We start from the raw sequence: 24671 nt of genomic DNA on the forward strand, positions 1-24671 counted from the left end.
ACCACATTCTTGGACAGTATAAATTGAAAATGTAACAAGAAGGGTGGAGCTGAGTGAAGACATTTGGACATCAAAAATCCAATGGATGGAAGAAATATATGTAAAAAAACATTGAAACCAATCTAGAATTCTGACCTTTTTTTCCTTTTCCATGCTGTTGGAGTTGCACTGGTAAATCTCCTGCTCTTTCACTAGCTTGAACTTTGCACTCTAAGTAACCTGGAGATCTGGCAGTGGTAGTAGTCTTCAGGCAGGTTGCAGTCTGGATGGAGTGTGTTGGGTAGGAAAGGATCAGAGAGAAGGAAATGGAAGATGCGAGGGTCGTGGCAGGGATGAAAGATTGGGAGGCAGGGGAGGGAAGAGTGCTTGTGGAATTGATTATGAAATCATGAATGGCATAAGTTCCAAGGCATAAAGTGTACCTTTCACACGTGCCAAATTTCAAACTCCAAGAGATCTTGGTCCCATCCACACGTGTGAAAAACGACTACATTCCACACGTGTGGGATTTAGAAGATGCCTTATTTGTATTTGCACTTATTTGTGGTATCCTGTTTCAGACCTCTTGCCCTCCAGTCTTTGCTCTCTTGCCTCCCTACCTCCATACTTTGCAACATCAGCATCCTGTCTAGCAGCACAGGTTCATCCTCAGCACAGGTTACTCATCAGCAGCACAGCACATCCACAGATAGATTTCAAGTCAGTAACAATGGGTTCTCCCCTTAGACTCTGCAATCTTCTTGCCTACAATAGAAACAATCCATCCTGCATGGAAATGCATAGACTCAGTCCATATTTTATTTAGTTGTCAAGACAAAGAAATCACTGTAGGAATGCAGATCTTCAAGTGTGATATTTGCATGTGAGGGTAAAACTATACTTATGGGTTCTTCCTTCAGTCTGTGCACACTTCTTGCCTTCCATAGACTCAATTCATCCTGCATGGTTATGCAAACACCTTCAAACGATTGAAGGCATATCCCAGCATGCTGCCTCATGAATTTGCAGGAAAACGTGAGGAGAAGGCCTTAGGAATTTCAAACAGCTGAAATCGCATTTTGTTGCAAATATTGAAATATTGCTTCATCCACCCCTGTCATTCTGGTTTTGTGACTTCCATAGCTATCCATGGCTGTACTCTTCTTGCATAAACTCCATTCATACTGTAATTAGTTGTAGAGATAGAGAAATCACTGTAGGAATGCACCAGCATGTCATTTCAGGAATTTGCAAGAAAACGTGATTTGGACCTGTTAGGAATTTCAAACTCCTCGTATCGCGTTTTATTGCAAATTTCTCTATGTTGCTTCATCCACCCCTGTGATTGCCTTTTTTTTGTCAAAACATGTTCCCCATGTCTGTAATCTCTTTCCAATCCTTTGTATGTAGTTTTTCAGTGTGATGGCAAGAACCAAGTCAACTGCAAGGAAAGTTGGCAAAGGGCCAGGGCTTGCAGCAACAGCAGCTGGGGCAGGTACCAAGAAATTTAGTGTGCCTCCAAAGGGAAGAGCTTCACATGGCAGGAAGGGTAATCCAATGAGCCTGCTCAAGCAAAAGGCCAAGAGATTGAATCATGGTGCAGGTGTGCTTAGGGAGATCAGGAAGCAACAGAAAGCTATAGGCTTTGCAACACCCAAGGCACCTTTTCAAAGACTGCTGAGAGAAATATGTGATAGTTGGCACCTTGGGTTCAGGTGGAATAGAACTGCCATTCTTTCCTTACAGGAAATGGCAGAGGATTACTTGGAAAAATATTCTGAAGATGCAATGCTGGTAGCAGCCCATGCTCAAAGGGTGACTTTGATGGCCAAAGACTTCAACACTTTGTCCAGAGTGAGATGGAGGTATGACAAGCTTGTTCATCCAAGCTCATTCAAAACGGGCGGTAGCCATAGGACCACCATGCCCAGCCATAAAATTGAACATTGAACCCAGGCTGCAGGAAGAGATTCTCGGGAGGACGCGCCATCTCAGGCCTTTGGCCGGTCGGTCTGTGAGGAATGCTATCCCCAGGCACCGATTTCTTTTGGGGATCACAGGATCCAATGTTCCTACGACCGTAGAGCGGCACGTCTTTGTCTTCCTCGACGACGGCCTTGCAGACGGGGCATTCTTGGCAGGTGGCGTGCCCACGGAGCCAACGGAAGAGGCAAGGCCAGCAGAAGAGGTGGCCACAGAGGCTGATGACGGGGTCATGGGCGAGTTCAAGGCAGATGTTACAGTCAAAGCTACCAGGGTCGGCAGGGGAGGAGGGGGAGGCGGAGGGGGGGAGGGAAAGATCAGGGGTGGAAGAGAGGTCGGAGGGGAAGGGGAGAGCATCGGCCATAGCCACAGGGGAGGGAATTGAAGTAAGGGAAGGAAACCCAAATGGAGAGGATGATGGGCAAAGGACCAAGTTATTGTTAGAAATGGACCGAAAGAGGGTATGCATACGGAAGATTGATAGAATAGCCCAAGAGCTCACACAGTGTGTGTGGGAGTAGAATCACAAACTTCTTGAACTTATGTGCAATCTAGTCTGGGGAGCAGTCTCTTGACATGGTTTGCAATTCCCTTGGCATAATGCTTACTGAATCAAGTCGTGCAATGTATATTATGTAAGCAATCTAGCCTCAGGAGCACTCCGATCTCTTAGACACAGTCTATAATTCCCCTGGCAGAATGCTTAGAGGATCAAGTCATGCAATGTATAGTATGTAAGTAATCTAGCCTCGGGAGCACTCCGATCTCTTAACATGGTTAGCAATTCCCCTGGTAGAATGCTCACAAAAATCAAGTCGTGCAATGTATAGAATGTAAGCAATCTAGCCTCGGGAGCACTCTGGTCTCTTGACTGGGTCTGCAATTTTGGCAAAATGCTTAAACAATCAAGTTGTGTGCTAGAGTATGAATATCAAATTGAGCATCTACAAAATAGAGTTTATCTACTAAATTGTGCAATCAATTCAAGTGTGATATGGATCTCATCAAAGCTTGAAACATCCCAAACGTCTAACTAAACCGTCGTGTGAAATTCCATTTTGTGCAGCAAAAGATGGATTGTAAAACTCTAAAGGACTAATAAAGGAAGAATAGACTATATCCAAGAAACTATGCATCCAATGTACACGTAGTGTGTGGCTTTCCTTAAAGATCCACGCATTCCAATTCTGTCTGTCAAAATAGCTCATTATTTTATTTATATATGGTCTCAAAATTATGAGGGGAAGCATGGGTCCTTCAAAAGTTTGAATTGAAATATAGTAGAAATGAAATAAAGGGTGCTTTCCAAACTGAAAAATTGTCAGATGCATTAATGATTAAGATCTGAATTCAATAAAGAAGCAATAATATTTCATTGTTCTACAAATTATGCATCTAGCATATGGTTTGAAAGTTATGATATTCAAAAATTTAGAAAAAAGTGATGCAAATACATAAATATGAAAGCATTTAACTTAAAGAAAAGTAAAGCGACATAAATTGAGAAAAAAGATATGGATTGAGTGATAGTAAGCTTAATAACTTTGTGCATTTAACATGATTAAGTTGGATGCCTTTATGATGATATGATAAACACTATCTTTTCCTAAGATAGAAAGTGGCATATAGGCAACATGATGCTAGTGCATGCATCATATTGAATATAAACACTTACACTAAATCAACATAATGCTACTACATGCATCATATTTAATATTAAAACTCCCATTAGATCAACATAAGGTTAAAGTTTGGGCCATTTTCTTATAAGTTTGTGCCATTTTATTCATGGTTCAACAAAAGTAGGATTTAATCAAAGTTTTTGCATTAGTAGTGCACCATTATAGAGATAGATTGTGAAATTTATTATGTGGAAATGACAGTGCCAATTAGTGAACTTTTAATTCTCGAATGAGATTTTCATAAAGTAAACTTTTCATTTGAGAAGGATTTTTGGGATTAGTCTAAGAGTAAACATATGAGTCCAAAATTGATGAAATAAGTATTAGTTAAATAATTTTCTCAAAGCAGCGCTGATCTACTTGGTGGGACACTCAGATTGGGGTAGTCTAGTGGTAGTTATTCCCAAGCACACAAGAGGATGGAGAGTATGCATTGATTACAAGCCTCTTAATGCACTAACAAAAAGCAATCATTATACTCTGTCTTTTATAGATGATATATTAGACAGAGTGGCAATATATGAAAAATATGGTGTGTGTGATGGATATTCTAGGTACTTTCATATCTCAATTGCAGAGGAAGATCAAATCAAAATTACATTTATCACACCTTCGGGTTGCTTTTGTTACAGAGTTGTACCATTTGGATTGAAGAATGCACTGGCATGGTATCAAGAAAACAGTGATTAAGTGTTGTCCCCTTTCATTGATAAGTTTGTGAGAGCATTTCTGGATTATATATGTGTATATAGCTCCAAGAGAGAGCATGCACTAAGGCTGGATCAAGTGTTCCACAGAATGGATGATGCAGGAAGACAATTCAATCCATGGAAGTGTCATTTGGGATGCTCCAAAGTGAAGTTATTGGGACATATAGTGTCTCAAAATGACATTGAATCTAATCTAGAGAAGGTTAAAGCACTTGTCCTACTACCAACTCCCTCTACATCTAAGCAGTTGTTACAGACTTTTGTGCAAAAAGTCAAGTATATCACAAGGTTTATACATTTGGTCTCTCAATTTTTGTACCCTTTCCAACAATCTATGAAGGAAGAGACTCTGCAATGGAATGTGGATTGTAAAGTAGTGTTTAATAGAGTGAAGGAAGTGCCGAGAAAGGCTGCATGTGTGAAGGCTCCAGATTTCTCTCAGGCCTTTTATGTAAACCCTCCTTTTGGACCAGATGTTGTAGGAGCAATCTTATTATAGAAAGGAGAGGAGTCCCAATATATGAGACCAATGTATTATGCTAGCAAAGTTAAGACAGAAGCGGAGAGGAGATATACAGAGTTAAACCTGATTCTGTCAAGTTTAGTGTATGCTTGCAGAAAGTTCAAAGCATATCTTATTTCAAAGCCTTTTGTTGTCATGACTTGTTACACTTTATTGCCTCATCTGGTCAATAATTCAACACTCTCTCAGAGTATGATGAAGTGGTTGGTTGAGCTACAAAAGAGTATTATTTCTCATTTTTTGTGGAGATTAATTCCAGAACCACACTGGCAGATCTATTGACATACAAAGAAGGTCCAATTTTGGTAAAAGAAATGGACAAGAGAATAGATAAAGTGGATCCATGAGCATCTGTCTTGTATTTTGATGGCTCATACAAGAAGAGTTTACATCAGACTAAAGGAGGTTATGTGATCCGTGATTCAGAGGACAAGCTGATTCATAAGGAGGGAGTAAATTTAGAAGTCAAAAGTAATAATAAGGTGGAGTACGCAGCATTATGGGGCTGCAGGTTACTCTTTAACTGAGAATTCACAAGTTAATGATTAAGGGAGATTCTCTATTCGTGGTGAAGCAGGTCTTGGAAAGTTGGCAAGCAAGAAACCCAAAGTTAAGAGGGTATCTGGCCAAAGTTAGAAGGCTATTTCATCAGTTTACAGCATGGAATATTCAGCATGTGCGAAGGGAAGATAATCAGGAGGCACATGAATTGGCTCAAGAAGTGAGTGATCAAGACCCAATTATAGCAAAGCTTGAAGATCCACTATACAGACGGAGAGAATACCTGGCCAAGGCAGTGGATTTCTTACTCACTGGTCATTTACCTCAAGAGTTTAAGAAGAGTCAAAACTATCAATTCATATGAAGATGCAAATAGTATATCATGATTGATGATGATCTCTACATGAGAGGGGCTAATCAGGTTCTGAGAAGAGTTCCTTGGAGGGAAGAGATATATAACATACTGTCATCCAGTCATGAAGGAGCTTAAGGAGGACACTATGCTTTTAAGATTACATTGCAGAAGATATTTTTGGCGGGTTATGTGTGGCCTTCAATACAAGAAGATGTGCAACACTAGTGTAGATCATGCCATGAATGCCAAAGGATGGGAATAAGAATTCTTAAGAAGGAACCAATAAATATAATGTTGGTTTATCATATTTTTGAGAGATGGGGTATAGATGCAGTCGGCGGTCCTCTACCTAGAATTGCCAGAGGGAAGTGTTACATGCTTACTTTAGTGGAGTATTTCTCAAAATGGGCAGAGTTGAAGGCAATAAAAAGAGTGGACAACAAAGGGGTTGCTGATTTTGTATATGAGCACATATGCTGCAGACCTGGTATTTCCCTCAAGTTGCTGTCAGATAATGGTCTTGGATTCAAAGGAGAGGTGACAGATCATTTGTACAGTAAGCAGAATATTAATCATAAGTATATCACTCCATATTACCCTCAATGTAATGGCTTGAATGAGAATTTCAATGGAGATTTCAAATTGATGATGACTAAGATGATGGGAACCTCGTAGGAAGTCACACAAAAAACTGGGATTTAGAATCGAGTTTTGTGGGCATACAGGGTAGCAATGAAGCACAATACTAAATTTTCTCCATTTCATTTGGTGTATGGAAAAGAAGCAATACTTCCAGTGGATGTGGAAAAACTAGCCTTGAAATTTTTGGTTAAGGAAGGATATGAGCCTATAGACAGTTACAAGGAAAGATTATTGGCACTAAAGGTGATGCAGTTAGACAGGGATTTGGCTTTTGAGAATTATGCCTGAGTGCAAATGCAAAGGCAAGAACTAGAGAATGCAAAAATTAAGGAAAAGGGAATTGAATATGGAGACTTGGTCCTCAGATACAATAGGAAATTGGATAGTAGATTTCATACTACTTTCCAGACTAAATGGGAAGGTCCATACAGAGTGGAGAAGAAATTTGAGAATGGCACTTATCAGTTGATTGATTTAGATGGAAAAAAACATAAGAAGAGAGTCAATGGTATCCGTTTGAAGAAGTATTTTGCATGGTTGATGATAGCACTCAAAGAGGAAGATCGTGAAGATGATAGTCATGGAAGAGGTGACAGAAGACCATGAAAAGTGAAGAAGAAGAGAATATGGAAATATCATCTCTTTTCGACCCACTGCTAGATATGAATGTCACAACAGAAGAAAAGGGGTTGTTAGAGATGTGTCGATGAAATTGTAAATATGTTTTTCACTTGTTGCATGCTGGCGAGTAGGCACATATTCTTGCACACAGTCAAGTTGTTTGATTTTGGGCTCTGTGAGCAACATTCTATCAAAGAAGGATCTCCTGTGATGTAAAATGCCTTGAGTTTCTGAATGTTTTTTTTGCAGGGTCTCAATGGGAAATGATGATGTGCAGTGTGGGTGCACTAGACACTCCAAAGCATGGTATCCGGTGTGACGGTGTGTTTGTATGGGATGACATACGTCTTTCATGGTTGTCTCTAGTTATATGTGTATGAGAGCATGAGAATTTTTTATCGTTGGTGTCTTATAAATCCACTATGTATTGGGATTGTATTCATCATATGTGAATAGTTGGTGAACTAAGTGTTGGTGGAATGCATTTTTGTGCGCAAAGTCTATGACTTGGGTATTTAATGGCCTTGGTATAGTTTGAAGGAAGGGTGGAAGAGTGGTAAAAATACTGTGACGACATGGCTCATATCGAGCAAACCATGCATGCAAGTTTGCTATGTAAGGAGGAAGGGTAAGCTTCTCGATTGGGAGAGTTGGCACGTACGTGGAGCTTGGGCTTGCAGGAGGATTCCAAAAGGTTTTGTGGGCACACAGAGAATGGACATGTAAGCTCAGAGGCCAGAAGAAGGAGTCCAAGTAATCGACCATGGAAGCATCTCTTAGGGGGGGGAGGGGGGGTTGGAAGGACTTTGGCCAATGGGAGGTGTGCCCTAGGAGGGAGGAAGAAGCTGCTAGCGCCATGATACGTGGGAGCAGACAGGATTTTGCTTAGGCTCAGTGTAGTTGGATTTGGATGAGCTTCTCTTCCGTGCAGGCAAGAGCAATGGGAGGGTGTGGCGTTGCTTCTATATGAGTTGAGTTCTCTGAGAGGAGGAGAGACAACAGGAGTCCATGAGCTCTACTAAAAGTTTCAACTGTTGCTCTTGTGGGGGTTGGGGTACCTTGAATGAAGGATAGCTTGTGCACCAAGTCCAAGAGAGAAGCCGTGATGTTCAAGTTTCTTAATTGGATGCCATGATGTCATCACGTTAAGAAAGGTGGGTGATAACGGGAGTGGTGCAAAAGAATGAGCATTGGCTGGCTATGATCATATGGAAAAGTGGCATCGCTACTATGTGGGCAAGGAGCTTCTTGAAGATCCCGACTATGTGGGCTTGGAATAGATAGGCTATGGGAGCTCCATGAGCTAGATAGCCATAGTGCTGGGAGCTCTTGCGCGAAGGAAGAGATAGATGGTTGTGACCTGCTAGCAGGTCGTATTCCGCCATATGGACATGAAGCTGTGGTCTGTGAAGAGAGTCTCTTGATTGAGGGTGGTGACACTATTGTGCAGTGAGGAGTATCTTCAGTGATAGAGACTCCATGAAATCTATGTGCAAGAGATAGGCCATGGTACCTAGGATTATTACATGAAGGCTAGAGGATCTTGGATGACAGAGGCATAAGCTCTATGACGAGGAGAGGGACCTTTAGCCAGGCTGTTGCTCTTGCTGGAGTCTTGTAGAAAACTTGGTTGTAAAGAGCTTGAAGATGACAGGCTGCATCATTTCTAGTGCTATTGATGTGGGTTCACTTGCAGGGTGGAAATTTTAAGCATACAAAGCAGTTGGCTACTTGAAGTCAAAGGAATCGAGGCTATTTTTGTCTTTTTTTTCATGGGATATATGAGCATGGTATATCAATGTTTTTTCTCAGTATGTAAGAGTCAGTTTGGAGATCTTGTGTTGTAGATACATGCTCTGGATGCTGGATATTTTTCTCAATCTATACAAGCTACCCACACTATACTGATCCCACTAGATTCCTAGGCCTTAGATGTTTCTACTATTGTAGTCAAAGTGAAAATATCACTTGAGCGTGGGTGAGGGATACGTGGCCCTTTATTGGAAGGATTCTCTTTTGAGTTTTTTATTTCTGTGGTTCATGAAAATCATTGGACTCTAGTAGTGCATGTGAGTGATGAGGAGTGGGTAGCGGTAGTATGGCTTCCTGATGATATGTAGCCAGAGGATGTATTGAGCATATATGTGTGTCGAGATGAAGATTTGGAATGAATGTCATTTTTCTATGTGTTGTGTTTTTCACTAGCATTCATAGTGGATGAGAATGGCTATAAAGTTAGGGTAGGCTCTATCATTTTTGTCCATCCAATAGATAATTGGGGAACGAGCTATGAGAATTGGAATGTAATGGGAAATATCGAATACCAGAAAACATCCAAGACAGGCCGTGATTACAAAATGTTATATAAGAGTCCACAAATATATGTGTAATCTCATCGAGTAAGAGGTATTAAGTTCTAGTTTCAACATGTGCTTAGACAAAAGAAGGGCAAGAATGTATCCAAAATGGATTTAGACATGCATGAGCACATCATGAGGTGTCTTGGAGTAGTGGACGGCTAAGGAAGTATAAGAAAATGCATTCTAAGAAAAATGTGTTCCACTTATCTTGGAAAATTGAAAAATATATTTACAATTGGCTTGTATTTACTAAATCCCAAACACATCTCCCAAACACATCATGTTGTTTTACAACCACTACAATTGTTTTATGTAAATCCCAAAGAGTAAATCCCCAATGCACTCGTTTTACAACCACACCTCTTAGTTTTTACAATAAATCCCAAACCCATTGCACTTGTTTTAGTAATCCCAAACAGGGAAAAATGTATGCCACCTACCTTGTAAAACCACCAAGATGGTGACCACAAATCCTAAATGAGTGAATTGTAATAATTTAATGAAGCCACCACAGTACTGGCCGTTAACCTTAGACAATGTATCGTGTGCAACCAATCACCATGTTGGTTGTGATCCTTAAGTAGCTTGTATAAATGCAATTGTCAATATGGCCCTTGAGGGGGTCCCATCTAGGGGCAAGGTCCATATTGACATATCCTATATGTCAAGTGGCATGTCGATATGGCCCTTTCCCTCAAGGGGGTCAGTCATAAATATGTAAGTGTAGCACATGGGTTCAACAGAAGGAGTTTTTGGAATCCCCTTTTTTACGCATTTTTCACATATGGAGGGGTACATTACAATATTAGGGGAGAATTGGGGTCTCAAAAAGGCCTCATAAGTAATGGATTAAGTTAATTACAAGTGAGCCACTATGGTAGCCCATCGGCTAAGGGCCCCTTAGCATTTACTCAATTGACATGGTTTGAAATTGATCAACCTTGGCCTTTGAGTGGAGATGGATGGTGGATGGATCAAAGGCCTAGGATGCCTTGGAATGGATTTGGTGGGATCCAATTGGCAAGATATGACAAGGTGAGGTCAAGTTTTGACTTTTTGGAGGCCTCATTAAGAGGGAAAAGGTGCCTTTTAATGTGCACCCTTGATCTAGATCCAAGATCAATGGCCAAGATGGATAGCATGTTTGGAGGGCTAGGATGAAGGTTCATTTTGGATAGTAGAGATGTAGATCCAAGATGAAGGGCCTGGATTGAAGTGCCACATTTGCTCTCACCTCCTCCCTTGGATCTAGCCTTGATCTATGGCCCTATTCCACATGCACTTGTAAGATTCAATATTTTGTACCCATCATTTAAAATTGTATGAAATATAATGAAGGTGATATGATAGTAAGCATACTTGACAATGCCACTGATCTTGTAGATAACGGTTCTAACATCTTTTGATAAGCATCCTCTCACTGTAATTCAAAGGATAAACTACCCAAGCAATAAAGGAGTTATAACAATGTGTCACAATCATATAAGTTAATTACACAAAAGCATCACAATAGTAGTTCTACTCTTCAAGATTCAAGATAACATGTAGAATATATGTAAGATCTTGTGCCAAACATGGGACTTGAGGCCACTAAGCTTATTGTCCTTTCTAAATTCTCCCCTCAAGGAATGCATGTGTCCCATGGGTGTCCAAAAAGAAGCAATATCCTCCTTGACCCTTGCCTCCTCTACCTTGGAAAGGATCCAAGGTGCCTTTGGGAGAAGAATTCTAGGAGGATGCTCTTGAGTCTTTGAACCATCCTCCTGAGTTGTAGAACCATGCTCTTGAGCTCTACGCACATGCTCCAGGAGGAGGCTCCTCTCCATTCATCCTCCAAGCCTGAATCTAGTCACTTGCCTTCAAATATGGTGGTGGTGGATCAATCTAGCCTCCATGTGCGAGATGGTCCAGCGGAAGGTATCGAGCATGACCTTCATAAACCATTTTCCTCATGTTTGGAGTGTCGTGTAAGTGCACTCAAACCCTTCCCACAAATAGAACAAGCATGGTACGCACTTATTGCAAGTCTTGTATGCGTGCATGAATGTGTTAGTATAAGACATGCGCTAGAAAGAGAGTCATAAAAGTATCATAATACATGTAAAGACACAACCATGTACCTGCACACTCTCCATATCGTGGGTAGTCATGCATGGTCCACATCAAGATTCCCGTGACCAAAATGTCATTGGTATGTCTAGGAGCTCTGGAAATATCAAAGACCCACACTCCTCTCCATAAGATCTGTAACTCTTCTATCAAAGGTCCCATGTTCCTCGCACAAGTAGTGCAAGCATGAGGTGTCCCTTCTTTATTGTTATCCATGGTGGGATATTGTAATTCACCAAGACTATAGGCCATGTCGACCCATGTCGAGCATAACTCGAAAGGGTTCATGCCATCCATGGTGATCCCAAGATGTAAGTTGTATGGCTCCCTCACAAAGCCTAGCCACCACTGATTATCTATGTGCTTCCAAGTAGCACAATCTGTAGGCATAATCAATGTGTCATCAGTGGACTGATGTGTAGCATGCCAAGTCATCAACTCCGCTATGGATTTGCATCAAGACATGTATTGTATTCTAGCAATGATGGGAAAGTGTCTCAAGACCTTTACTAGGATCTGCTCACCGTGCAAGTCATCTCTATATCATTGTTCGCCACACTCTGGACAACTAGCCAAATCTCCATGCTCATTCAAAAAAAGAGAATACAGTCATTATGACAAGCATGGATGGTATCATAATCCATACCCATCGTTGTCAGCATCTTCTTCGCTTCATCTCTTGATGCGAGCATGGTATTTGGTGTAGGCAACATCTTCTGGAGCAACCTATGGCACATTACAAAAATTTGGGACTCAAAAAGGGGCCCTTTAGAGAATTACTAAAATATTAGAGGCTTGGATAAGGGATGTGGTATCCATGAAGGAGATTCTGCCATGTGGACTTCTCTATAATAGAGGCTCCCTAAATCTAGGGGAAATTTCAGTTTTTTTCAAAATATCCCAAAAAACGTCATTGGTGGTTCACAATAAAAAATTAGTTTTGGCAAGCCTGCCCTGACCATGTCAAGCCTCCTTGTTTCCCTCCTAGGGCAAGCTATCCCCTAGCTAGAACTATGCTCACGTTTTCCATTTGGTTCAACCATTTGGCCCAAACTTTGATTTCCTAACCAGCTCCCCCCCTATTCTCTCTTCCAAAACGTTTCGAACATTCATTCCCACCACTTTCTAGCATCTAGTTTCAAAATATCTTCTTTCCACTCTTGCTTAGTCATTCTCTCTCCTCTTTGCTCACTTTTTTCTTCCACATTCGAAAATCTCTTAGAGAAACTTCTATCCAAGCTCTGTTCATCCCTCTTCTCTTCCATTCATTCTCTACTTATTTCACTCTCTCTTAGAAACCAAAGTTGCGACCTAAATCTGCTTGGAAGGAGTGAGAAAAATGGGTGTTCTCTCATTTTCGGTTGTTTCCTCAGCTTTTTGGAGTATAGAGAGTCACCTCCTGAAGTTGCGACCTAGATCTGCTTGGAAGGAGTGAGAAAAGCGGGCGTTCTATCATTTTCGGCTCTTTCTCTACCTTTTTGGAGTATATAGAGTCAACTCCAAAAGAGGGAACACATACTTTCCAGGTAATGAAGTGATTTCACCTTGAAAATTTTGTTTGTATTAAGTATATACATTTTTGTATCACACTTTGTCTATATGTTTGTTACAAGAAAAAGGGAAGAGGGAGAGATTGAGGTAGATGATTTGTAAAACTAGAAGACTATTTTTGACAGTTTTTTCTTCACTGTTATAGGAGGGATAGATAGAGGAAAGGACAGAGAGAGAGAGAGAGAGAGAGAGAGAGAGAGAGATTATTTCGAACTACTATGTTGTTTTCTATTTGAGGGGATGAGTGAGGGAGAGAGAGACATAAAATAGTCATTTTTTTCTTCATTAGTATAGGAGGGATAGATATAGGAAGGGAAAGATAGAGAGAGAGAGAAAGAGACAGAGAAAGAGAGAGACACAGAGAGAGAGAGAGAGAGAGAGAGATTATATTTGAAACTACTATGTTTTTTTATCTGTTTGAGGGGATGAGGGAGAGAGATAGAAAATAGTCATTTTTTTCTTTGCTAGTATAGGAGGGGTAGATAGAGGAAGGGAAAAGAGAGAGAGATTATATTTCGAACTCCTATGTTTTCTTCTATTGAGGGGATGATTGAGGGAGAGAGACAGAGATTGTATTTCAAATTGCTAGGTTTTAGAAGTATTTGAGAAAGAAGGAAGAAAAAGAGATCCTAATCAAAGAGTTTTGGGAGGGAGAGAGAGAGTGATATGATATTGATAATGTTTTCTTTATTTGTGGAGAAACAGAGCAGGCAGAGATCACATCGTAAACTAAGTATTTCAAAAAACAATAATGTTTGTTTGTGTGAGGGGTACCTTGGAAGACTGACTGAGAGAGAGAGAAGTATTCTTTTTCTTTTTTTTTTGTAATAATATTTTGTTTGTTTTTGTGAGAGGTTTAGTTAAAGGAGAGAGGGAAGGAGAGAGAGAGAGAGAGAGAGAGAGAGAGAGAGAGAGAGAGAAAGAGAGAGAGAGAGAGAGAGAGAGAGAGAGAGAGAGAGAGAGAGACAGAGAGAGAGAGAGAGAGAGAGACTTGCAAAGAAAGAGAAAGAGAGGGATAGAGAAAGAGAGAATAGAAGACATAAATTTGGAGGGTCTTTGTCAGTAGAAAGGACAGAGGGAGGGGGAGGGACACAAAGGGAGACAGAGAGAGTTAAGATTGCATTTATTCATTTGCACCTCTAAGTTGAGAAAGAGAAAAATACGAAAGTTAATTAAGGTCTTTGAGAGACTATGAGATTGAAAAAAAACCCAGATATAGCTGATCCAAAGGGTGGATCCACTAACAAAATACAAAAAGTGTATATGTAAAATCAATGTCCATGACAATGGAGACGGGAACAGAAAGAGGGAGATGGAGAGTGGGATAGAGAGAGAGAGAGAGGTAGAGAATGGGAAGAGAGAGAGAAGTAAGATTGCATTTATTCATTTGCACCTCTAAGTTGAGAAAGAGAAAAATAAGAAAGTTAATTAAGGTCTTTGAGAGACGATGAGATTGAAAAAAAACCCAGATACAACTAGAGCCGCTAACAATATACAAAATGTGTATATGTAAAATCAATGTCCATGACATAGATAGCTAAGGGCAACATGGCAACAAGATGATCATCGGGTGTCAGAGAGAGAGAGAGAGAGAGAGAGACACACACACACACACACACACACAGAGCAAATAGGGACACAAAGGGAGGGAAAGAGATCGAGAGAGAGAGAGAGACAGAGAGAGAGAGAGAGAAAGGAAGATGGAGGCACAAGGAGTGGCGATTGGGCACTCACTAGGTATAAGTCTACTCCAACTTGTAATATCACTTTTTAAATTATTTTATTATTTAAGCTCCAATCTAATTTCAAATTAATATGGTTTTACTTTTAGGGTCCAAGCCCAAACATCCCATCAACGGAGGCAAGCGGTGATGACGAGGAGGCAGGTCTCGAGGGATTTGGTTTAGATGGCTTCGACGAGGGTCAGGGATCAATCGGAGGTCACGAGGGCCAAGTGAAAACTTTGAGGAAGCCTCCAATGTTGATCTTGACATCCATATACATCTTGTCATTTGCCAATGAAGTTGGCATGAAATAAAAATGTGAAGAGAGTAGATCTCCCTTTTTCAATGGTTACACTAGGAATATCTCATCAACAAGAATGTTGTACTTGAGAAGTACAAAACATTTCCAAAAGGCAACATAGTCATCAACATTTGCATCCATTTGTTCACCACTATGAGTGATCATAAACTTCATGATTGAGAACGATTCCATAAAGTTTGTCTCACCATATGCATACCATACTTGCTCATCTCCATATATGTTGGCATGTCTCCCCCATGTTATGCTCACACCTTGTCCTAAGCACTTCAATTTGTGCTTGTTGTTGATGAAGGACTTCATGAGATTTTTCTTGACCCTTGCCTCAAAAAAATCATGATTTCTACCTCCCCTCAATGAGAATTGTCCAAACACCATCATATGCTCAAAAGTCAAGTCCATAATATGAAGATTTATTGATTAAAGACTATTTGACCATTCACATAGAAGTTTTGAATCAGTTACAAATGTGGTCAAAGTAATCAGTCAAAGACCATATCAATGGTCAACTAAAGCAAACAAATATTGAACTTTCTAATTTTCACAAAAGCCCCAAAAAATAAGTTTGACCATTCAACATTTTGACCATAAAACTGTCAAAAAATCAAATCCAGCACTAGGCAAGGAGTGGAGGGAAATTTTCAAACGATTTAAGAGTGCATTCAAGGGGCATTTGTAGCAAAATGAAAGCTTGATTACCAAAGAACAAGCACCAACAATGATAGGCGGAATAGTGCGCTATGTCACCCAGGAGAAGTGTGCCTTCTTGAACTGTAGTTTTGGTGATTACTCCTCTTTAGAACAACCATTGGGCCTCAGATTTGGATACAAGGGAGCTTGTGGTGTCACCCACCCATGGCTAGAAGGAATTATCAAATAGTCAAGGCATTGGGTAGAATTGTGTGAAAGTTCGCTGAGCAAAGAAGCTATCGGCACGGGCGTATGCGGGAATATATTTCTAATTGCTTGCAACCAGGAGGTCGCCCATATTCAAGGATGCTTGGTTTGAAAGGGCTCTAGGAATGGCTGCTTATAAGTAGAGAACAAGCTCGCACATAATTTTGGAAGGAAAGGGGAAAATGGAGATGATGAGGAATCTTTGGAAAAACTAGGAATTTAGAGAGCATCTAATGCTAGGCTAGGCAAGATCTAGAACCTAAAGCTCTGATACCAAATGTTGAAAAACGTGGGATAGAAGAGATGCATCTTGGAAGAGAAGTGAGAACACAAGATGCAAACCAGAAGTGTGTTCTATTGATTGTGAGAGAGGTGACTCTCTCTTATAGAAATGGGGAGAGGGTTGCCTAGATCATAGGCACCTCCTGTACATCAGTGGCAATCAACCCCTACATCATAGGAACTCCCTAAATCAAAGGAACCTCCCATGTGGGGGGGGCCTTGTACTTACATCATCACCTATGTCATGGTCTGACACCTCATAGCACTAGGTGTGCTTCTACTACACACAACACACACAAACATGTGACTCCTCTAGATGCACACATGCACCTTAGAGCAAGCCCTTGATCACATTTATCCCAACACTCCTTTGCTAGCAGCCCATGGCTTCGTCGAGAGTCCCGACGAGTTTGTCGCATCCATGAACGATGCAGAGGCAGAGAGATTCTTCTCTCTCCTATCCCAAAGGACCTCAGCTATTCTCTCTCCTACACCCCTCGCGGGTAGATCAGGGACATCAATGGCTTTACCTACTCGACAGCCATCCCCTGTAGCCTCTTCCGAGGGGTCATCGCCTAGGTGTACCCATCGTAGGTCCAAAAAGAGTAGTAAGGGTCGAGGTTGTTGTGGTGGCATGAGGCACATCCCTACAGGTCTCCCCTTCCTCATGAGACGTAGTACTAGTCAGGTCCCTTGCCCTCTCCAATCACAGGCCATAGCACCCCAGCGACCACTCGCTCCCTTACTCCTTGCTCCTTAGGCGCTCGCTCCACCCCTCACTCTAGCTCTGCTACTCCATCCACCACCAGGAATCCTTCGAACTTCATTTTGCATGAGTGCCTTTCCTACAGAGTGAACAGCGTTGGGGAGGTTATACAAGACGAGGATGGGAAGGTCACAAGATACATGAGGAGGTTGGTGCACCCACTTCCCCAATGATATATGATATATTCAGACCTTGGAACCAATAGAACAAAAAAGCCAACTTGGTGGACTGCATAGAAGCCCTCAAGAGACAATTTCCAAATCCTAAATGGTTTGAGTTTGAAACAAATGCCATGCTTACTCGCGTGGGGTAGCTCCTTAGGTCTTGTAGATACAAACTAAGGGACGTTGTTAAGGGGGCTAAGCACAAGCCAAGATGGGCAGTCCCGAAGGATAGGAAGAGAGCGAAGAAGGTTTACAGGGAGAATCCAGATGTGTTTGAACCTCAGTGGAGTGCAGTGAGGATGTGCCTAGAGACCTTAGTTCCTTCACACCTCGTCGGTGGCAAACTCGGCACCAAGGCATGGGTGGTAAGTATATATTTATATTCTACTAAATTTATTATATGTTCTATCGTTCAAATGTCTTGTCATTCATAGCTAGCTAATTGAATTTGGATCCATAGGAATCTGTGATTAGAAGGCCTCCAGACTATCACCAAAAGGGCCTTTAGGATTGGAGCTAGGGCATCGTTTAAGGAGAAGGAGAGAGATGGAGTCCACATCGATTGAGAAAGGGTTGCGGCGCATCACATGTGAGTATACCCTATTCCTCTTCATTATCATTTGACTATCACCATTGTCTTACAATCAAGGCTCTTAGTTTTTCTAACTTGTTTCATTCTTAGGGAGGTGCATTCGACCAATCCAGAGATCCAGACGAAGAGAAGGGATCTGAGAAAGAATCGGCTAGGTACGCAGCAAAAGAGGAGGGCGAGGGATCGGGCACACGTAGAGAGACCGATGGCGAGGAGGACGGGGAAGAGCAATTGTCGGATAGGACATTTATTTTGGCACTTCTGACCTTTTGTAGTAGATTGCCTCGACGGATTTGCCATTTTGGAGTTCGACACTTTTGCCATTTTGTAGCGCATTAGAGCATTACTTCGGTGGATTTGCCATTTTGTAGCATATTGCCATTACTTTGTAGACTTTCTTTGCAAAATTGTAATGTACACCTCCACACTTGTAACATTTAATGGTGATTTAATGGGGCGGGGAAATTACATGGGGCAGGATGGGAGTGAAACAAGCCCCATCTTGCCCCACATAATTATTTTCTGTAAAAATGTCGGTATATACTGACGCCTATACTGACACTACAGTGTCAGTATATATCAATGCCTACATCGACACCCGTACCAACACTATCAGGTATATTTTACCAGAGGTGACACCGACTCCTGCACTGATGTTTCTTTGTGATGTCCACACCGACGGACATTCCGACACTTTCCCCTTGTTTTTTTTTTTAAAATCTTCGTATTTAGCGTCGAGATCAGTGTTGAAAAGTGGCCCTTGTCTTGTAGTGTTAAATGACATAGCCTAAAGTTGCCTCCATGGCATGCGTCAAATTTCTCGTCCCTATCAAACCTTTTCATTTTCTACATGAGAAAACGTATACTAAAACCAAGGTGGCAAGCCACTAAGGTGCTGCTAATGTGGAATTTATGATATTGTTAGTTTTCTTCTTTAAATGTGTGTGTTTTTTTAATTATTTGTAATTATGTGTATATGTATGAGATGGAGTGGTTAGTCCAATATGCAAAAGATGTCCCTTATTTTTTGTGAGGTTTGTTAATGTTTGTCCATATGTGATCTAATTGATATCCATAAGTAGTTGTGGGTTCATTGAATTCTAATTTGAATTTGAAGTAATGTATCATATTTTGAAGGTTTGTTGCTTGCAGTGTTTGTTGTAGCATGTCAATGTTGAAATCACCTCTCAAGTTTATATAATTTTTTTGTTTTTAATTTTTGCTAGAATGTTGTGAAGGTAGCTTGTGAAGAAGTTGTGTTTGGTAGATCGCGGTTTGTACATGTTCAATATGTTGTATGCATTGTTTCTTGTTTCTATGTCGATGCTTGTAATCTCTATACCAATGTCATTGAAAGTTTGGACATGAGTAATTGATATGTCTTTCCTAATGAGTATGCAAGATCCTGTGTGTGAGTTATTTGTGATTATTTTGAAGTTGGAAGTGATGAATGCACTAGGATGCTTGGTTCTTGTCTCTTGTTAAAAATTTACATCTAAAGTCATTATATGATTTGTTGATTTAATATCTTGTTCATATTTTGTTAGGGATCTTGTGTTTAGGGATTGAATGAGTATTATGTTAGTGTCCTTGTTTCTGATTGTGTTATTGTTGTCCATGATGCATGATTAGTGAAGCAGTACTCCATTTCTTTTTTAACCTAAAAACCACAAACATTCTTACTATTTAGATCATATTATCAATCTAAAAACACAGCAAATTAATAGCTAAAGTGGCAAAGAGCTGAATAGATTTCTGCAATATAGAAGTTTCAATCTAAAAACTACAAACAATCATACTGTTTACGTCATATTTTCAATCTCAGAACATAGTAGATTATCAACAAAAGTGTGAAAGAGCTAAAAAGATTGTACTACCAAACTACTGAACTAATAATCTATATTGTACTCTATCTAATTCACAACATTGTGCAATTCAAAATATTTACCATCACTGATTTGTAATTTCATATAAATCTAAGAAGTTTCAAATTTTAAAAAAATGACAGACATAGAGTTAATCATTTTTCAGTATATTCTTTGTAATACAACCACATAAATGCATTCACCATTTTTACAAGTTGAACTCCACAGAAATGTGGAGACCAAAATTGGTGGACTTTCAATTCAATATACAAAAATAAAGAGTTCCATTCTCCAAATACAAAGATTGATGTCCAAATATAAGGGTATCCAACCCTTCACTCTATTGACTTCAAATACAATGCTTTTATATATAGAAACCTAGACAATCTAATTTTTGTTGATTGTGGAAATGTGGGGGGTTACCACATCTACCTATCCAAACAAAATCCCCAAACTATGTTTCAAAGTGCTAATTTAAGAGGAATAGAGTTATACAAACACCAAAATCATGAGAAGATCACTAAGTTTCAAAATGCAAACTTGAGAGGAAGATAGCTGTATAAAAAGAGAAGACTATAAAAAAGGAACATGTATTGAACCAAGAACATACAAAAGAAAGCAACTAAAAGGTATCTGCCCAACTATTATGCAAAGGACCAACATAAAACATATGATTGCAGAAGACTTCTTGCACACACCCACTCTCAAGTATCTTTGTGTAAAACTCGTAGCATGACCACAACACAATGAATATGACCAGCTATCAAACAACCCAACATGAATGTTGTTGAGAGTTCACGCTCAACATCATGTGATCATGTGTGCATAGCACCATCACGTGATCATATGTGCATAGCACTAACCTTATAGAGTGCTATAAAGGAAAGGGTTAGATCCCCTAACCCTAACCCCAAAAGGGTTTGTATATATTCTATTTTTTCAACTAATTCTAGTGTACAGTTAGTCATTTGTGGTGTGCTCTCTAGCTGTGCCCTCTCTCCTCATCTCCACTCTTCTCCTCTCCCCTCTTCATATTTTGTCATGGTATCAGAGCTCCCTTGTCTTCCGCTGAGACATTGAGTTTCTTGAGAGTGTGAGAGAGATTGAGAGATTGAGAGTTTGTGTTCATTCTTTCACTTCCGTTGAGTGATAGAATTTCTGTGCATGTGAGAGAGATTTCTGCCCATTCATTCTCCGAGAGAGAGAGAGAAAGATAGGTATTTGTCTTGAGAGATTTGTGACAGCATACAAGGAGAAATTTCTAAGATATAGGGAGAGATTTGTTTTCTTTTTGAGAGACACTTCTGTTCCTCGAGAACTGGGAAGAGAGAGCTCTCATGCAAAGCAAAGCAGAGCTGCAACAGTGCGTTGAGACTCCAAAGCCTCTCCACCGACTATAAGGCTCAAAGCTCTCCTATTTACAACAGCCCCGCGACCTCAGTCTAGCAAGCAGCAGACGGCTGCCTCTTGCTCGCAACAACCAACGTGCCTTCAAGCCTTCCAAGCGTGAGGCGATGCATCTTCTCCATCGACATCCATGCAGTCGAGTCCAATTTTTTCAGCCTCCTCGATGTGCTGGGCATCGCCAAGCATGCACACCTTCATCTTGGGACGAGGGATGTGCGCAAGCTTGACAGACCCACTAAAACGCTTATCCTTTTGAGGATCATAATTCTTGAGGCCGATTTGAAGTTCCACAGTTTCAGTAAACTTCTGCTTTTTCTCCTTGCCTTCCGTCGCACTTCCGTCGCAATCTAAGAAATGGCCTCCCTCAGCACATCGCTCTGAAGCTTACTCATGGCTGGCGTGTGGAGGATGAAGCCGAGCTACGGAGCTTGGAAGCTATGGCGATGGCCGCTGCTGCGACGAACAAGAGCCTAAGCTCTCTGGCTGCACGCAGCTCCATGACGACGACGAAGAGTGCCAAGCCGTGGCAAATAGCGACGCCCACAAGTTCGGAGGGGGTGAGATCTGCGCCATTTGTAAGGCTTGCGTAAGCAACGACGGAGCCTTCGCCAGCGAAGACGAAGATGAGGGTGGAGATGCATTCAGCGAGGGCGCATTTGAGAGTATCGGGGTGGTAGGCTTCTTTGACGTCTCCGACAGCAATATTTTGGATAGGCATGGTGATGGTATCCTCGCTTGCTTCCTTGTGGTCGTAAGCGATGTGAGGGTGTATAAGACGACCTCTACAACAGCGGCTCTCGTTGCACCAGTAGTTCCAACGAAGGTCCAAACGGCTCCGTCAGCAGCATCTCCCAGAACAGCAGAGAAACAACTCCCTGCTCACAACGCCCGGCACAGCAAGCTCCTCCAAGTAGGCTCCTAGCATCACCAACGACTCCATCGACAGAAATCCGCGGCCTCGACAGAATCTTCATAGATTCCAACAGAACCTCGAAGATTCCGACCTCCAATCTTCCTACACGTGGCAGATAGGAAGCACCTAGGGGCTGGCCACAAAATTGACACCTGGCATAGACCTTATCCACCCAGGGTCACCACACACACAGGTGTGGTCAAGGATCAGCCACATGGCACCCTTATCCACATCTTCCACGTCAGCACTGCCACGTCAGCACTGCCACATCAGCACTGCCACGTCATCAGTGCCACGTCACCCTGCTGACATCATCTGTGCCACCTCAGCACTGCCACCTCAGCAGTCCAGTCAGCACTGACCCCTGCAAGCACAGTCCCTTGCCAGGCACACTGTGCACACACTGCATGTGCACACTCCTGCCAACTCAGCATGCCAACTCAGCACAGAGCTTCACTGGCACACCTCTTGCTAAGCATAGTGCCACATCATCACTGCATGTGACTCACAGTGACACATCATCATTGAGCACCATTTGCACTCCTTTTGCCCCTCCACCTAGATCAAGTCATATCTCTTGATCCAGGAAGAATTTGAGGGTGCTCTAAAAAGGAAAATCGCTCGATTTTTCGTGCTCTACGCGCTCGTTACATCATGCCCACATTTCGGCACAAGTTACACTCACATTTAAGCCTCGCCGACAAAACCACTTCCTTCACGCACATTTGCAAATGAACATGGCAATATGTTTCTTGCAAGTGAGGAATTGCATCAGACTGATACAATGCACCCATACACTGATTTCAATCCCAAAGAGGATTTCAGTTATCAAGTCGACCAAGTGGAACAGGATCCTTGGTACATCGACAGCGGTGCATCATCTCATATGACAAATCATCAGGAATGGTTCACAGAAATGAAGCCATTAGAAGGTCAAAAGAATGTCATCTACACAGCAGACAATACACCGAATCTGGTTCAAGGGACAGGTGTTATCCCTATGAACAATTTCACTGGTACAAAAGGATTAGTCAAAGATGTGCTCTATGTTCCGAAGCTCAGCAAGAACCTTTTGTCAGTAGGTCAAATGACGGAACACAACTACAAAGTCATCTTCGACGGTGATGAATGCACTATCAGAGACAAATCCAAAAGAGGTCAGCTAGTAGCAAAAGGTGTCAAGGAAGGACGCTTATACAGGATGCTAGCTACAGTACCAGATAAGCATGCTATGTCAGCTCAAATGCAACAGATGCCACTATCTGCAAAATGGCACAAGAGATATGGTCATGTCAACTTCAAGTACTTGTTAGATCTAAGGAATCAGAATATGGCAATTGGGATTCCGAAGCTACAGTTTCTTGGAAAAGTTTGTGAAGCATGCTTCGGCAAACAAAAGCGAACCAACTTTGTCAGAAGTACCTCTCATGCACGAGGTATTCTTGATTTGATTCATACAGATGTATGGGGTTATGCCCAGACCCGCAGCATCAATGGTTCACTTTATTACTTGACCTTCATCGACGACTACAGCAGATATTGTTGGGTCTACTTTCTGAAAGAGAAATCTGAAGTGTTTGCCAGATTTCAAGAATTCAAAGCCATGGTAGAAAACCAGACAGGCAGAAAGATCAAGGTCATGAGATCAGACAGAGGAGGTGAATACATGTCTTCAACATTCATGAATTTTTGCAAAACTCACGGTATTCGAAGACAATTCACATGTGCAGATACTCCTCAGCAAAATGCAAGAGCTGAAAGGAAGAATGGGACTTTAGCAGACAGTGCTAGAGCAATGCTTAGTGAAAAGCATCTTCCGAATCAGTATTGGGCAGAAGCAATAGCTACAGCTAACTACTTGCTTAATCGGCTTCCTACCGAACCGATACAAGGTATGACTCCTTATGAAGCATTCACTGGACACAAGCCACGCATTGGGCATCTCCGCATATTTGGTTGCATAGCATATGCCCACATACATGATGATCATCGCAGAAAATTGGATGCGAAGTCACGCAAATGCATCATGGTTGGCTACAGTGAAGAAAGCAAAGCATACAAATTGTATGATCCCATCAACCGCAAATTCATTATCTCCCGAATGTAATCTTCGATGAGGATTCAGAATGGAAAACCTCACCTACACCGGAGATAGAAGCATCAACTTCACAGTCACCTACAGAACAGGTTGATGAAGAAGAGCAAGAATTGCCAGCAACACCCCAATCAGCGCCACAGCAGCTCAGACGGTCTACTAGGGAAAGCAGACCACCAGCCAGATTGACATATGCTCAGAAAGGCAAAGCAATTCAGGTAAAAACCACCAACTATGCTCTTATGACTACCATCATGGCTACAGAAGAGCCTGTGTACTTCGAAGACGCAGTAGATAAGCCAGAATGGCAAACTACTATGAATGAAGAAATGTACGCTTTATATAAAAATAACACTTGGGAATTGTGCGACCTTCCACCAGGAAAGAAGGCCATAGCCAACAAATGGGTATACAAAGTGAAGTACAATCCAAATGGCAGTATTCAGAGATACAAAGCTAGATTAGTTGCAAAAGGATTTGCACAACAATATGGCCAAGATTATGATGAGACTTATGCTCCAGTAGCAAAGATGGATTCCATACGGTTCTTGATATCACTAGCGACACTCAGTAAATGGAATGTGTATTAGCTCGATGTCAAGAATGCATTTCTCAATGGTTATCTAGACGA

At 41.4% G+C, this 24671-nt stretch overlaps 1 protein-coding gene across 1 annotated transcript; it reads right to left on the reverse strand.

Moving 5' to 3' along the window:
- Positions 1–1873: 1873 nt before the first annotated feature.
- LOC147892194 (uncharacterized) lies at positions 1874–2326 on the reverse strand. Its single transcript, XM_087388588.1, has one exon. The coding sequence runs from the start codon at positions 2324–2326 to the stop codon at positions 1874–1876; it is 453 nt and encodes a 150-aa protein (XP_087244714.1).
- Between the last annotated feature and the right edge of the window lie 22345 nt (positions 2327–24671).

This window comes from Dipteris shenzhenensis, chromosome 17, assembly GCF_047967505.1.
Source record: "Dipteris shenzhenensis isolate YYH24624 ecotype China chromosome 17, Dip_SZ_1.0, whole genome shotgun sequence".
NCBI lineage: Eukaryota > Viridiplantae > Streptophyta > Polypodiopsida > Gleicheniales > Dipteridaceae > Dipteris > Dipteris shenzhenensis.